The sequence below is a fragment of the Scyliorhinus torazame genome, chromosome 11 (assembly GCF_047496885.1).
Source record: "Scyliorhinus torazame isolate Kashiwa2021f chromosome 11, sScyTor2.1, whole genome shotgun sequence".
In the NCBI taxonomy this organism is placed as follows: domain Eukaryota; kingdom Metazoa; phylum Chordata; class Chondrichthyes; order Carcharhiniformes; family Scyliorhinidae; genus Scyliorhinus; species Scyliorhinus torazame.
In genome coordinates this window covers 58,356,665-58,370,818 of record NC_092717.1, presented here as the reverse complement: position 1 = coordinate 58,370,818, position 14,154 = coordinate 58,356,665, and the positions used below count along the sequence as shown (strand labels likewise).

The 14,154-nt window shown below is 47.6% G+C and overlaps 1 protein-coding gene across 2 annotated transcripts in view; it reads right to left on the bottom strand.

Moving 5' to 3' along the window:
• Positions 1 to 14,154, bottom strand: part of stac (SH3 and cysteine rich domain) — a 231,442-nt gene that overhangs the window by 5,137 nt on the left and 212,151 nt on the right. For both annotated transcript variants that reach the window (XM_072467316.1, XM_072467315.1), the window contains one exon: positions 10,172 to 10,309. In XM_072467316.1, coding sequence (XP_072323417.1) covers positions 10,172 to 10,309 — 138 coding nt within the window. The remainder of the gene's footprint in view (positions 1 to 10,171; positions 10,310 to 14,154) is intronic.

The window sequence follows — 14,154 nt, the reverse complement described above, 5'->3', positions numbered from 1 at the left end:
GACATTTGGAAAGGGTATGAATTTGGAGGGCCACATCAGTTTTTGTCATCTCCTCCATCCAGTTGGACACGGTGGACTGTAAGGTGCTGATGCACAAGGTGATTGTGATGTGAAATTTTAACACTGCTATTTCTTGGTAATTAAACAAGTGTTAGTCACGGGTTAATATGTTGCTAACATAGATGGGGTCACAATGACACAAAGAAAGCCTATGTTAGACTTCAAAAATTCAATACTGCAGAAAGCCTGGAGGGAGACAAAGTGTAGAGGGTAAATTAAAAAGAAACTGAGGAAAGTAAAGAGAAGGCATCAAAAAATATTGGCAGGTAAAATCAAGGAAAATCCAATGGTTACAGAAATACATTGTGGCGCACAAAGACTCCGTGAGACGAATAGAGTGAAGTCGATGAGGCTTTATTAAGCGTGTCTGTTCCCCAGCAGCCCGATAGTAAACTGGCATGCGGGGGAAGGCACCGGCTTCTTATACTTCGCCTTCAGGGCGGAGTATGAGGTCAACGGCCAACCAGGACCCGGGATCTGTCAGCCAATGACATTAGGGCTTCCAGTCCCACATGACCCCCAATACATACTACCACATACATAAAGAGGACAGCCAAGGAAAGAGCCTGCTACAGACCAAAAACATTAACCTGTGTGTGGAGGCAGAAGTCATGGGCTTGATTCTAGCTGAATACTTTGGGCCGGATTTCGGCTACTGAGGAGGGTGATTCAGATTGGGACATTTCGCAATTTATCTGATGCATTTTGGTAAATAGAATCATGAATTCTTTTTTAAAAATTTAAAGTGTCCAATTCTTTTTCTCCAATTAAAGGGCAATTTAGCGTGGCCAATCCACCTACCCTGCACATCTATGGGTTGTGGGGGTGAAACCCACGCAGACATGGGGAGAATGTGCAAACTCCACACGGACAGTGACCCAGGGCCGGGATTCGAACCCGGGTCCTCAGCGCCGCAGTCCCAGTGCTATCCACTGCGCCACATGCCGCCCTAAACTGAGGTTAATTAAGGCGTCAGCTTGGATTGGTTGAGGGAAGATCATGTTTGACGAACTTGATTTAATTTGAGGAGGGAACAAAGAATATCAATGAGGTTTGATGTCTTCTACATGGGTCCTAGCAAGGCTTTTAACAAGGATTCAGGTGGCAAATTGTTCAGAAAAGTAAAAGCTCATGGGATTCCAGGAAAAATGGCAAGTTGCATCTAAAATTCACCCAGTAGCAGGAAGCAAAGGGTAATGTTGGATCGGGTTTTCTTTGATTGGAAGAATGTTTCCAATGGAGTTCCACAGGGTTCAGAACTGGGCCCTTTGCTGTTGGTGCATATAGCTCGACATAGATCATTTACAGAGAATGAGAACACAATGGGCCAAATAGTCCCTTTCTGAGCTGTAAATTATTTCTGTGTTGCTATGACACTAATGCTGCTGGCCTTTCAGTGGCAAGGAACTTACCCTTGGCCTGAGAATTTGATAATTCCTTGTCCTAGAGTCACATTCACCAGCCTTTGTTCCCTTTCTGCTTGCCATGGAACTAGAAACTTTATTCACTACTGTTGATAACTCACTGCAGCTTGCTGTTCACATGAAGTTGGGGTAATTTTGGCAAAAGTAGAACCAATATGAAACAAACTACTCCGTGTCACTCGGGATCATCCGTCGGCAGATGCCGGGGTTGGGAAAGGCAGTTGTTGGGCAGAGATCGGTTGTGAGGTCAAAATCGTGGCTGGCGCCGGATGCCCGCCAGAATGCCATGCTCCGGTGCGACGACAGCGGCGCCAATGCGTTCTACTCCGCACGTACAGTAAATACCGTTTGCATATCGTTAGCGGGACTGACCCTGTATTCTCCGGGGACTCGTGATGCTCCGCCTCCTCCGGGGGGATTTACCGACGGCGAGTTCGACTTGTGGGTTCAAAAATCAGGAAACGGGCGTCATGGCCAATGAGGGAGAGAGAGGAGATAGGACATGCAGAGGCGTGACCATGAACTGCCGGTGCAGTCGCTGGCAGGGCTGGCTGGGGGCAACAGGGGGTGACCAGGGAATGGGCCGTGGGGGTGACCCCCCCCAGCCATGGACAGCCATTGCGGCGTCTTGCAAGGCAGCCATCTTGCTGTGCATCCCATTGACCGACCATCGTGACCGTGGTTATGCAGAGGGGCACTGGCTGTATGGGTGCCCCCACTCTCCACCTCACCATGGCTGCACTCTAGCACCCACCAGTCCACTCCACTGACTGGGCACACCAGCCCCCAACCTCCACCCCACCAACCCCCTCCCCTCACCCACCACCGCGCCCCTCGCAACTGGCCGCCATCTGCCGGTGGGGCATCACGCAGCCCACCCAAGGGCAATGCCCACAGTAGCCCCAGCAGGAGAGCGCCATACGGGGTCCGCAGGGCATACCGCTGACATGGGTAGCACCAGCTAACAGTACTCCTGGCAGCAGGGGCAGGCACCAGGGCCCAAGGCCTCCGAAGTGCCAGGCACCAACGGGGCCAGGGGTGTGCTGTGCAGGGTGCCGGGGGAACGGCTGAGGGTGGTTGTGGGAATGGGGAAGGAGAGGGACATGCGGGGGTAGGGTCTGCACTGCAGAACCTGCCCGTGGACTTCGTTGGGCACTGGGATACGCATCAGAGAGCCGGCTGGCCAATAGGCCAAGGAGGAGGTGGAAAGGCCCGGTAAGCACAACATATCAAATTCAATGTGGACCGGTGGGGTTTGCTATCATCGACGAGATGCCCAGGTCCAGGAGATGATCGACAGGATACATGTCACCCTATGAGCAGGAGCCCCATATCAGGCCGGCCTTCACAAACCGAAAGGGGTTTCAATCGATGAATGTGCAGCTGATGGGTGACCATGAGATGCACATTATCCATGTCTGCACCCGATACCGGGGAAGTGTGCACGATGCCTTCATCCTGGCACATTAGATGGTTCCAGACCTCTTAGAGGCACACACCCAGCTTCGGGGTTGGCTCCTGAGCGACAGGGATTATCCGCTGCGGTCATGGTGATGGCTGTCCGGAGGCCACAGACCAACGTGGAGACTCACTTCAACGGCGCCCATGCAGCAACCAGGGGTGTGGTGCTTCAGCATCCTGAAGATGCGGTTCAGGTGCCTGGACAGCTCTGGAGGCGTCCTTCAGTATAGCGCTAGGAAAGGCTCCCACATCATGGTGGCCTGCTCTGTCCTCCCAACATCGCACAGCAGAGGGGTGGCCTGCTGGAGGAGGAAGATGTATGCCAGGCCTTGTCCGGGGAGGGGAACAAGGGAGAGGGGGAGGATGGGCAGGTATGGAGCCTGGGCAGGCAAAGCAGGCCACCTGGGTTGGTATGCACGGGACACTCTAATCGCCTCCAGGTTCACCGACTAGGGGGCCTGGTCAGTGGCATGGACATACCATACCAAAGTCCCTGCCCCCCCCTCCCAAACCCTCCACCAGCCGACCACCCCTCCCATGAATACCCGTGCGTAACACCCGTCCATAATTCCCTCCTGTCATGGGGTGCAGGCCCAGGCTTGGCAGTAACAGCAGGCCCGGTCCATGGAATGGAAGATGACGACGACTCGCCCTGGGTTGAACTGTGGTTTGACAATGCCTGACTCCTGCCCACGGCAGCACTTTCCACCGTCCACCTGGGTGATCCCTGCATGTGAGCTGGCCATTCCATCACATGGTCCCACCAAACCCCTGGGGTGCCAGAGATGGGGGTGGGACACCGGAGCGGTGAGCACTGGCTTAAATGGGGTCCCTGAGCCAAGTTTACCCCAAATGTCTGCCCATTCTGCATGTCCCAGCGCCCCCTCTGCAGCAAGCATAGATCTGCCCACCCCTCACCGCCTTCTACAGGGCACCGAGGCAGGTTGTAACGTTGTGAACATGGCCGTGATTCTCCTGAAGGATTTCTAAGGCTCATCAGCCAATTTACCGGGACCGTGCTCGCCAGCCCCCCACTAACAACGTCGAACAGCACTTAAGCAGCACTTGACAGCCAACCCCACTCAGTTCGCCGCCATGGCGCCTGGACTACCCTTCCCAAGATTCGAAGACGCGGACCTGAGGAGGCCAGGCGGGATATCCTGTTCTGCCGAGGGGTCTGGAGGGTGAGCCAAAGGGCAGCCAGTGCTGCCTGGGATGATGTGGCAGTGGCCGTTAGCTCTGGCAGTGTGACCAGGAGGACTGGCCTCCAGACCTACACCGGACTGCACCCCCCACGCCCAGCTCTCACTTAGCCACCACAACTCTCCCGTCCCTTCACACCCCATCCCCCTCCACCACGGCTTATGACGCCCTCTTTGTGTGTCCGCAGGGGAAGCTGTTCCAGAATCATCAGGAGGTTCCAGAATGGCGGCAGGGCGCCGGACATAAGGGGCGGGATTCTCCGCTCGGCGCGATGTCCGTCGACCGGCGCCAAAAATGGCGCGAATCAGCCCGGCATCGTGCCGCCCCAAAGGTGCGGAATTCTCCGCATCTTGAGGGGTCGAGCCCTCACCTTGAGGGGCTAGGCCCCCGCCGGACTGATTTCCGCCCCGCCAGCTGGTGCGGAAATGACTCTGCCGGGCGGCACATGCGCAGGAGCGTCAGCGGCCGCTCACGTCATCCCCGCACATGCGCAGTGGAAGGGGTCTCTTCCGCCTCCGCCATAGTGGAGACCATGGGGAAGGCGGAAGGAAAAGAGCGCCCCCACGGCACAGGCCCGCCCGCGGATCGGTGGGCTCTGATCGCGGGCCAGGCCACCGTGGGGGCACCCCCCGGGGCCAGATCGCCCCGCTCCCCCCCCCCTCCCCCCCCCCCAGGACCCCGGAGCCCGCACGCGCTGATAGATTATCATAGAATTTACAGTGCAGAAGGAGGTCATTCGGCCCATCGAGTCTGCACCGGCTCTTGGAAAGAGCACCCTACCCAAGATCCACACCTCCACCCTATCCCCGTGGCACAGTAAACCCACCCAACACTAAGAGCAATTTTGGACACTAAGGGAAATTTATCATGGTCAATCCACCTAACCTGCACATCTTTGGACTGTGGGAGGAAACCGGAGCACCCGGAGGAAACCCACGCACACACGGGGAGGATGTGCAGACTCCGCACAGACAGTGACCCAAGCCGGAATCGAACCTGGGACCTTGGAGCTGTGAAGCAATTGTGCTATCCACAATGCTACCGTGCTGCCCACCATATATATATATATATATATATATGTGTGTGTGTGCATATATAATACATACACAGGTTTGTGCCCTAGACCCTATCGCTATACTATGTCCTGCACCCGTGCTGACTTAACTAGTGTCTAAATTTCAGGCCCTATGGGCCCTTACGCCAAGTCTAGCTGGATCCCCAAATGGTACATCAAGAGTTGAGGCGGGCCGCAGTGATTTCCACCCTGTGACCTGGGTCCCGTTTGGCAGCCGTTTTCTGGGGTGACTGGGTTTGGATGGGTCCAGCTGCTGTTCGATTGTCCCAGGTGGCGTGATGCCAACCTGTTCTGCCCACTGGCCATCAGATGCGCCAGGGACACGAGGGCTGGAGTCCTAGGATGATGATGGGATTCTATCTTCGCTGATGATGGGATTCTATCCTCCCGCCTCTTGTCAATGGGATTTCCCATTGAAACCACCCCACTTCGCCCAGAAACCTTGGGTGGGGGTCCGCTGCCGGCGGAACAAGTGAATCGCAATGAGCACAGAATTCCAGCCACGATTATCACGTCACAACTTCCTGATGTGCGCAAAAGACATGTGGGATTGCAGTAAGAAAGAAAAATCAACCCTAATACCACAGACCTACAATAAAATGCACCTTTGTGCAGAATCAGCTTTCACATTCTTCAGTGGTTGGAATATTTCAAACATTTCTTCAAATCAAATACACTGAACCAATTATTTCTTGTGTTGAAATGCCAGCACATTTATTCCAAACAAATCCACAACTAATAAATGTGGAATTTGCAAGGATTGGCCTTTAATGCTGAGACAATGAGCTGATAATTACATTGACACATGAACATTAAATGAGGCTTCAAATACCGTAGTTTTAATTTCCAAATGTATGGCGCCTTGCCCACTCGGTGCACTTGATAGGAAATAGCTCCAAATGGAAGAAATGGTTGCAGTTTGCTGATGATTTTGCGATATGCTGCATTTCTGGGCAACGATCCATACTGGGAGCATAGGTTTGAGCAATCACTCTGTCAATTGTTATGTATGTGAATCATCACAGAATCCTTCGGCCATAAAACACTATTGCCATTTCCAATGATTCCATATTACAGTCAACCCTTTTCATCAACAAGTTCACCAGACGTCACAGTGCAGTTACTGCCAAGGCACAGATTCAAAATAGTTGTGCCGAAGGAGACCATTCGGCCCATCAAGTCTGCACCTGCTCTCTGAAGGAGCATTCTACCTCGTCCCACTTCCCTACCTCATCCCCGTAACGTTGCACATCCTCTCTTTTCAGATGGCAATCCAATTCGCTTTTGAAAACCTTGATCCAACCTGCCTCCACCACCCCGTCAGGAAGCTCATTCCAGACTCCAACAAACGTCTGGGTGAAGGGTTCTTTCCTCACATCACTTTTACTCCTTTTGCCAACTATTTTGAATCCGTGCCCTTGGCAGCAACTGCACTGTGAAGTCTGTTGAACTTGAAGAAAAGGATCTTGACTGCAATATGAATTAATTGGAAACAGCAATAGTGTCTTATTGCTGAAGGAGGGTATGGGGCAAATATAATGTTCAAGCTTTTTTAAGGGTACAACATTGAGCAGTTTAAAAATAACAAAGAACTGCAAGACAAAACATAAAGGGCTGTGGGTTAGTAGAGGATTGAGATAAAAATAACAGTTTGCATTTGTATAATATCTTTTATGTAGGGAAATGTCCAAAGACATTGCCAAGAGTTGACGTGTTTTTTAAAATTAATTTATGGGAAGGTGGCATCACTGGCTAAGCCAGCATTTATTACCCATCTGTAATTGACGTTGTTGTACTTTTTTTTTTTTAAAAGGGGTTTGGGAGTCTTGTATCTAATAAACTATAGGATTATACTACATTTATTTTTCAGCTTCACAGATGTAAAATGGATACCCGAGGGTCCAATATACAGGTGGCATGTGTGTGTTCATTGTGTGCCAGATATCTGCCACGTGCCATGGTGGTTAAAGCACCTCTGTAGAGCTCCAGGGTGTACACCTGAAATGTGTTTTAGGCCTTCAATTATGAAAATCATAGATATATTTGCACAGAAGGCAGTCATCTAGTCTGTTATGCTCAGTTGGTCAGAAAAGAGCTATACAGTCCAAAATAAACCTTCCAGCTCTTAGTCCTGCAGGATATGACACTGCAAGTACAAATCCTTAAGTACTTTTTAAATGCAGTGAGGGTTTGTGCCTTTACAACCCTTTCAAACAGTGAGTTCCGTAGTTATTCCAAGGAATAACTATTTGTTATTTATAAAAAACTTCAGGACTTCCTGGATTTTACTTGACAATATCTTTTCATGCATTCTCTTTGCTTTCCTAATTTTCTTTTTAACTTCACCCCAGCACTTTCTACACTCCCCTCGGCTTTCTGCAATATGGAGCTCATGGTATCTGACGGAATCCTCCCCTTATTGCCACATTCTCTGTATATGTGTGCTGCCTGACATCCGGAGACTCCAGATTTGAGGGCGGCACGTGGCGCAGTGGTTATCACTGGGACTACAGTGCTGAGGACCAGGGTTCGAATCCCGGCCCTGGGTCACTGTCCGTGTGGAGTTTCCACATTCTCCCTGTGTCCAAGGAGACTCCAGATTTAGGAGTTCCAGAATACATTCCTTCTGAACCCCCATTATTGCCTACTTGAACCCTCTCACTCTCCAATTCTGATGACCTAAAAGCAGCTGTTTCCTGCCCACTTTTGCTAAATGACACTTTAGATCAACTGAAAACTCTCACTCCTGCTTTTACTTTGTCTTTTACCATAACATCTCTAAATCCAACTGAATTAGGATCATTACCTTAAAAACTCTCTTCCACTGATATCTATTCCACCTACACCCCAACCAATTGGTAAATGTCCTACCTCCCCCAGAGCTGGTTCTACTGCCTCAGAAATCCAAAGCCTTCCCTCCTCCATGATTTTCCAGCCAAGTATTGTTCCACATTTAAGTTCATATTTGTGTACTGACTCGCGTGTGGCGCTGGGAACAATTTGGAGATTACTACTGCTGAGGTCCTGCTTATTAATTTCTTTCCAGCTCGCTAAAATCTGCTTGCAGAATCTTATCGCTCTTGCTAACTGTGTTTCACAACAACGTCTAGCTGTTCACCCTCCCCATCAGAATGTTCTGCAGCCACTTAGTGTCATCCAGATCTGACACGAGGGAGACAAAAGACCATCCTGCAATCACATCTATAGCTGCAGAAGGGCTTGTCTGTTCCCAGAACTTTGGAATTCCTAATTGGTATTGATTTTCTGACTTTCCTCCTGCGCTCCCAAATTATGACCACGGTCTCCCATTATTACCTCCTCCACCTGCCCAACCTCATTTCTTAAACTAAGTCCAGAACAGCGCCCTTTTTTGGTGGGCTTGCTGCACTACTGGCTAAAATAGTTCTTCTGAATGCAGTTTTACAATTTTGCACCCTCCATACCTGTTACACTGATTTCTTCCAAGTTTATATTAGGATGGGTGAAATCTCCCATTACTGTCATGTTGTTGCACTTTTCAAAAATTTGCCTACATACTATCGCCTTCTGACTTATGGGGGGGACACACTAAAATTCACTCCGCAGTTTGATTGTCCCTTTCTTGTTTTTCAGTCCTACCTGCATGACTTCAATTGATGGTCCTTCTAGCATATCATCTCTCTTCACAGGTGTAATTGTGTTTTTTAACCAATATTGCTGTCTTTCTCCATACTTAGTCCTTTCTATATTGTGTGAAAACCCTGTAACCAGGGCGGGGATTTTACAGCCCTCTGGTGGCATAATGACAAGTTGGAGGTTGGTTGTGAAGTTGGGTATGATGTTAGTGGCAGGGCTCCCAGTGCCTACCTATCCCCTCCTGTCCCCGCTGCAATATTCCAGAGGTGTGGAACCATCAGATGACCCACATGGATGTGAGCCAATTGAAGTCCTTAAGCCAATTAATGGCCTACCAAAGGCCTCCCCCACCTTTCAGGCTGGATTATACAGTCAGCAGGAGTGGCCAGCATCAAATGTTGAGCCAATCCCGCTTGTCCAGCCCAGCCTTACATTCAAGTCTGGCGTCTTTGTAGCTTGCTTCACCAAGAACATGTTGTAGTCCCAGCAGTGGCCACCAGTCCCCAGTGGCGCTGCTGGGACAAGCGGTCGCCAGCTATCTCGGAGGCAGGACCACCGCCCAATAGGGTGGAAGTCCCGCCTCATGCCAATTAACTGTTAAATGACCATGGGGTGAGCCTGCCAAAAGGCAGACTCAGCCCCAACTTTTACCCTAGGGGGATTTCCACACCCTCAGTCCCAGGAATGTTGAGCTGCCATTCCTACCATAGCTTAAGCATGTTTCATTAATACCTATATTATTATAGTTTCAAGTTGACATGCAGAGTGTTCTACATTTTTATCTTCAGTTTATCTGCTTTATTCACTCAAATCCTTCTATTGAAGTATACCATTAAGTACTGTCAAATTCCTTTTTTTTAACCCATTATTTCCCTTGCCTTTCCACTCAGTTACTCATTTTATGCCTTCCATTTTCATCTTTGCTTCTCTCCCTCAGGTTTGCATCCTCCTGCCAAGCTTCCTAAATCCTTCCCAATTGCAGCAGCAAAGCTACCTGCCACCATATTGGCCCAAGTATGTTCCTTGACGTGCAGAGTGTTCTACATTTGGGAGTCATTTTATCTTTGTGGGATTATAATTATTCCGAACTCTCCTTGTTGTCTCCTTGAACACATAGCTTTGACTCTGATTTATGTTCAAAGTAGCTGTTTTCAATCTACTTTTGCTAAATTACACATCAGCTCAGTAAAACTGGCCTTATTCCTTGTTTATCTTTTCCCTTATCCACACTTTAATCATTAATTCCAACTATGGGATAATTTGGAGACGACATTGTGTGAAGTTTGTTTTTCATATTTAAAATAAAAACAGAAGAGCTTTCAGATGTCAATACCTGATTTTCTTTCACATTTATCTGTCCTTCTTCTTTTGAGCCTCTGAATGGTTTGCTGCATCTGAAGACCTTCTCGCCCGTCATTACTTTCTGAACAAAGGTTGCAGGAAAATATCCAACTCGGTCAGCGATTTTGCCCTGGGAAATGAAAAAGAAAATTAACCACTAAAGAGGATTAACTTCACCAGGGTTCACTGCTACAGAAAGATCAGGACTATAATGTTACAGCCCTATCTTTGACCCAATATGATATCTAGCCAGGCTCCTTACTGGCACCACTGTATTATGGCATTACCTCATGGGGACGTGGGGCAGAGGGGCACACCCCCTCTCATTCACCCCAGACCGATGGATTAAAATCTTTAACTTTTGGTGCTAAGGGTGAAATGAGCCCAGTCATCTTTAACCCAGTTATTAAAGGACATTATACATAGCAAAAAGTTGTCTCTGTTACTAATAGATACTAAGTTGATCGACTGACTGAGAGATGTTATAAATAGATTGCCTGCTCTGGGAATGGTAATATTGTGCTGTAGGTCTGTGCAGAGGTTATGGTTGAGGTATATTGTTGGGTAGACTAGGGAGCTTAACTGTATGGCCCCAAAATTTCAACACTCCATCTGGCTGTCCAATGGAGGTCGGTGCACTGGTTTACTAGACTCTTGATTTTCCACGAATTGAAATTGATTGGAAGTGTCTGAATTGGGCATAATGGGCTCTGCACTTGGACTTCCAAACATGTGGGTACATTTGGTTGCTACCCAAAGGGTTATGAATCAATCTCACAGTCCGAGCATGAAATGGAGTTTGCAGACTGGAAGGTCAGAGTTTTGATTATAACACTGGGGCACCGTTTCTCTAACTGCTAACCCCTGAAAGTACAGCTCCTTGCTGGGTATGCAGGATCATTAAATGACAAACTGATTTTGCAGACCTGTATGCAGAACATGCTCTTTGCTTCTCTGCAAGCAGAAAAATGAAGCTTCCATTATAACAATGCTGCAATTCATTCCAGTGACGACATTCTCGAGCCAACTGCACTTACAATCCTTTATCCAAATAGCATAACAATTTGCAATACACTTTTGTAATTACTTAGCAGAAATAGTGTAAGTAATCATCCATGATTTCTGTTTTTTCTAGTTAACTGGGACACTGCCATGTTTATAAGGCAGTGAATATAATTCATGCAATGTCTAATTTGCACTTCCCTGGTAGGAATGTACCAAATCTGAAGTCTCCGCAGGGTGATTTTGGTTTCTCTGTTTTTTTAACATGATTGAAAATTTGATCACTTTAACATAAATTAATTTTTTTAAGTATGGACCAGATTTTCTATTTTAAAAATGGTGGACAGGATCTGGATGTGGAAATCCCACTTCCATTTCAGACAAATCCAATTTTTACTGGCAGAGAGAAGGAAGCAGGGTATGATTCACATAAAAGGGAAACTGAAAGTCTGCATGACTATTTGAACTTAATGCTGAATTGAAACAAACCGCATTTAGGCTGTTGCAAGGGCCTCAACCCACAGTATGGTAATCAGAAATTTATGGAGTAGACATAAACACTCTTCAAAGGTACATAAGGTCTGTATAACTGTCATGATTTTTACTTCTTTAACTTCCCTGCTCTTTAAACTATGCTGGACAGCTTGGACTGACAGGCCATCTGCTGAAGGTCAGGTAAAACATTACCATCTGGTTGAGCAGTTTCAATGGAGGTCTTTGTTAACATTTCCCCAAGAACTATTATTATGTCATTATGAATGCTTGGCTGACTTTCAAAAGGTACAATTATTTTAGCAGGGTCTTCCGAGTTCAGTGTGTTGATAATTTAAAGAGCTTATTAAATGTTTAGCTGTCTTTAATATGACGTATGAATAAAAGTTTATTTGATTTTATAAGAGTAACCACTTGAGGTTTAAAGGGCTGGATTCTCCCACCCCACCCGCTGCAAGAACGTCACAGGTGAGCCACATGCAATGGAGAACTCCATTGACCTCAGGTGGGATTCTCCAGTCGCTGGGCTTACGCGGCCGGAGAATTTCGCCCAAAATCTTTGAATGGGATTCTTGAATGGGAGTTTTTTTCACAGGCAACTATGTATGAATGAGAGCTGTATTAAATTGTTGGAAGTTACATTTTTCATCTTCCCATGACTCCTAAGGTGTGCCCATGTGAATACTGGATGAGTGGTTATGGCAGTGACCTGGGGGACATGAAGACCCATGGTGGGGATGGGGGGCATGAGTTGGTATGGAAGGGGCAAGGGAGTATGAAGGACCATAAGGTTTGGGTGGGGGTTGTTGATTGACTAAAACAACTGGAAACAAAGTCTTCAAGAACTGAGGTGAGTCTTCTAACAGCTCACCTTGGCACTTGTCTGCCCCTATAGATGCCTAGAATCTTCTTCTGGGGTCGGCAGGCCTGACTCTATCCTGCCCCCGCCACCTTGGAGCAAAAACTGGGTCACACAAGGCCCTTTATAGTGGGGAAATTTCCCAACCTGAGACCCCCATTTCAATAGTGAAAATCAGGCCCTATTTATAAACAGTAGGAGCCATGTTCTACCACCTAAAAGAAAATGCATTGTTAACGTCTCAGCAGAATGTTTTTAAAAAACTGATTGAAACAAGATGTCGGGGCAATCTCGCAGATTCAGTAACCAGGGCATTACTTTGATAGTGCTGATTCCTAGTAGATGATTGGAGTTTTTAGTGTTACAGCTCTACCATTCATCTGCTAGTGCAGGTCGAGATCTGGCCTTACAGCTGATTCAGGTTTGTGTTTGGTGTGACTTACGACACAATGCAGCTGCACTAAATGATCCATGATAGCTCATGTGGGCTATGTCACCCATCATTCTTTTTAATCAGTATCATTGAATCTCTAGTTAAAGAAAACCTACTGAGCAAAGATTTCCTTCTCTACCGGAGTGTAATGAAATCATAAGCCTGCAGTTTATCAACTATGTTGGTTTACCGATAGGTCCTGGGTTATAACGTATTGGATTTCTGTCATTCTCCATCAGTGTTGGCAAGTGTCACAAATAAATGTGGAAATAGTGATACTGTACATTAAACATACTGCACCCACATGTGCAGTGCTCCCTCTACGTGGGATGTGCACAGTCTCTGACACACTGTCACATACAGGCTTCACATTTATCTACACTCCAGTCTTAATGGAATTAAATTACTGGGGTGTATATAAATAGGTCTGTTTGATTCAGTGGAATTATTTCGTTGTTGAGAGACATGTTGAGCAGTGGCCTGTAAGTGTGCAGCAATTGGGTTGCTTCGCAGTGTGCAGAGGGAATTAAAAAATATATATATATTTCATTCAAGATTTTTTGGCCAAACATAACAGTCGGTAGTGTTTCTTTTAAACAACAATAAAGCAATGTAAATAACAGTGGCCAGTTTTAAACAAATAAATAAATAACATATGAACAGAAACAAAAACCAAACTAAATGGCAACTGCCTTGTCAAAAATAAATACTCTCCAAAGATACAATCCAACAGTCCAATATACATTACCTAAAACAAGTGCCTATACATATACAATAACATCCCTGAGAGTCCGTCCGATTCCTCCCCCCCCCCCCCACACCCCCCCCCCCCCCCCGCCCCCCAGGTTGCTGCTGTTGTCTTCTTCTTTTCCATTCCCTCTATCTTTCTGTGAGGTAGTCGACGAACGGTTGCCACCGCCTGGTGAACCCTTGAGCCAAACCCCTTAGTACGAATTTAATCCGTTCTAACTTTATAAACCCTGCCATGTCGTTTATCCAGGTCTCCACACCCAGGGGTTTGGCTTCCTTCCACATTAACAATATCCTGCGCCGGGCTACTAGGGACGCAAAGGCCAAAACATCAGCCTCTCTCGCCTCCTGCACTCCCGGCTCTTCTGCAACCCCAAATATAGCCAACCCCCAGCTTGGTTCGACCTTGACCCCCACCACCTTCGAAAGCACCTTTGCC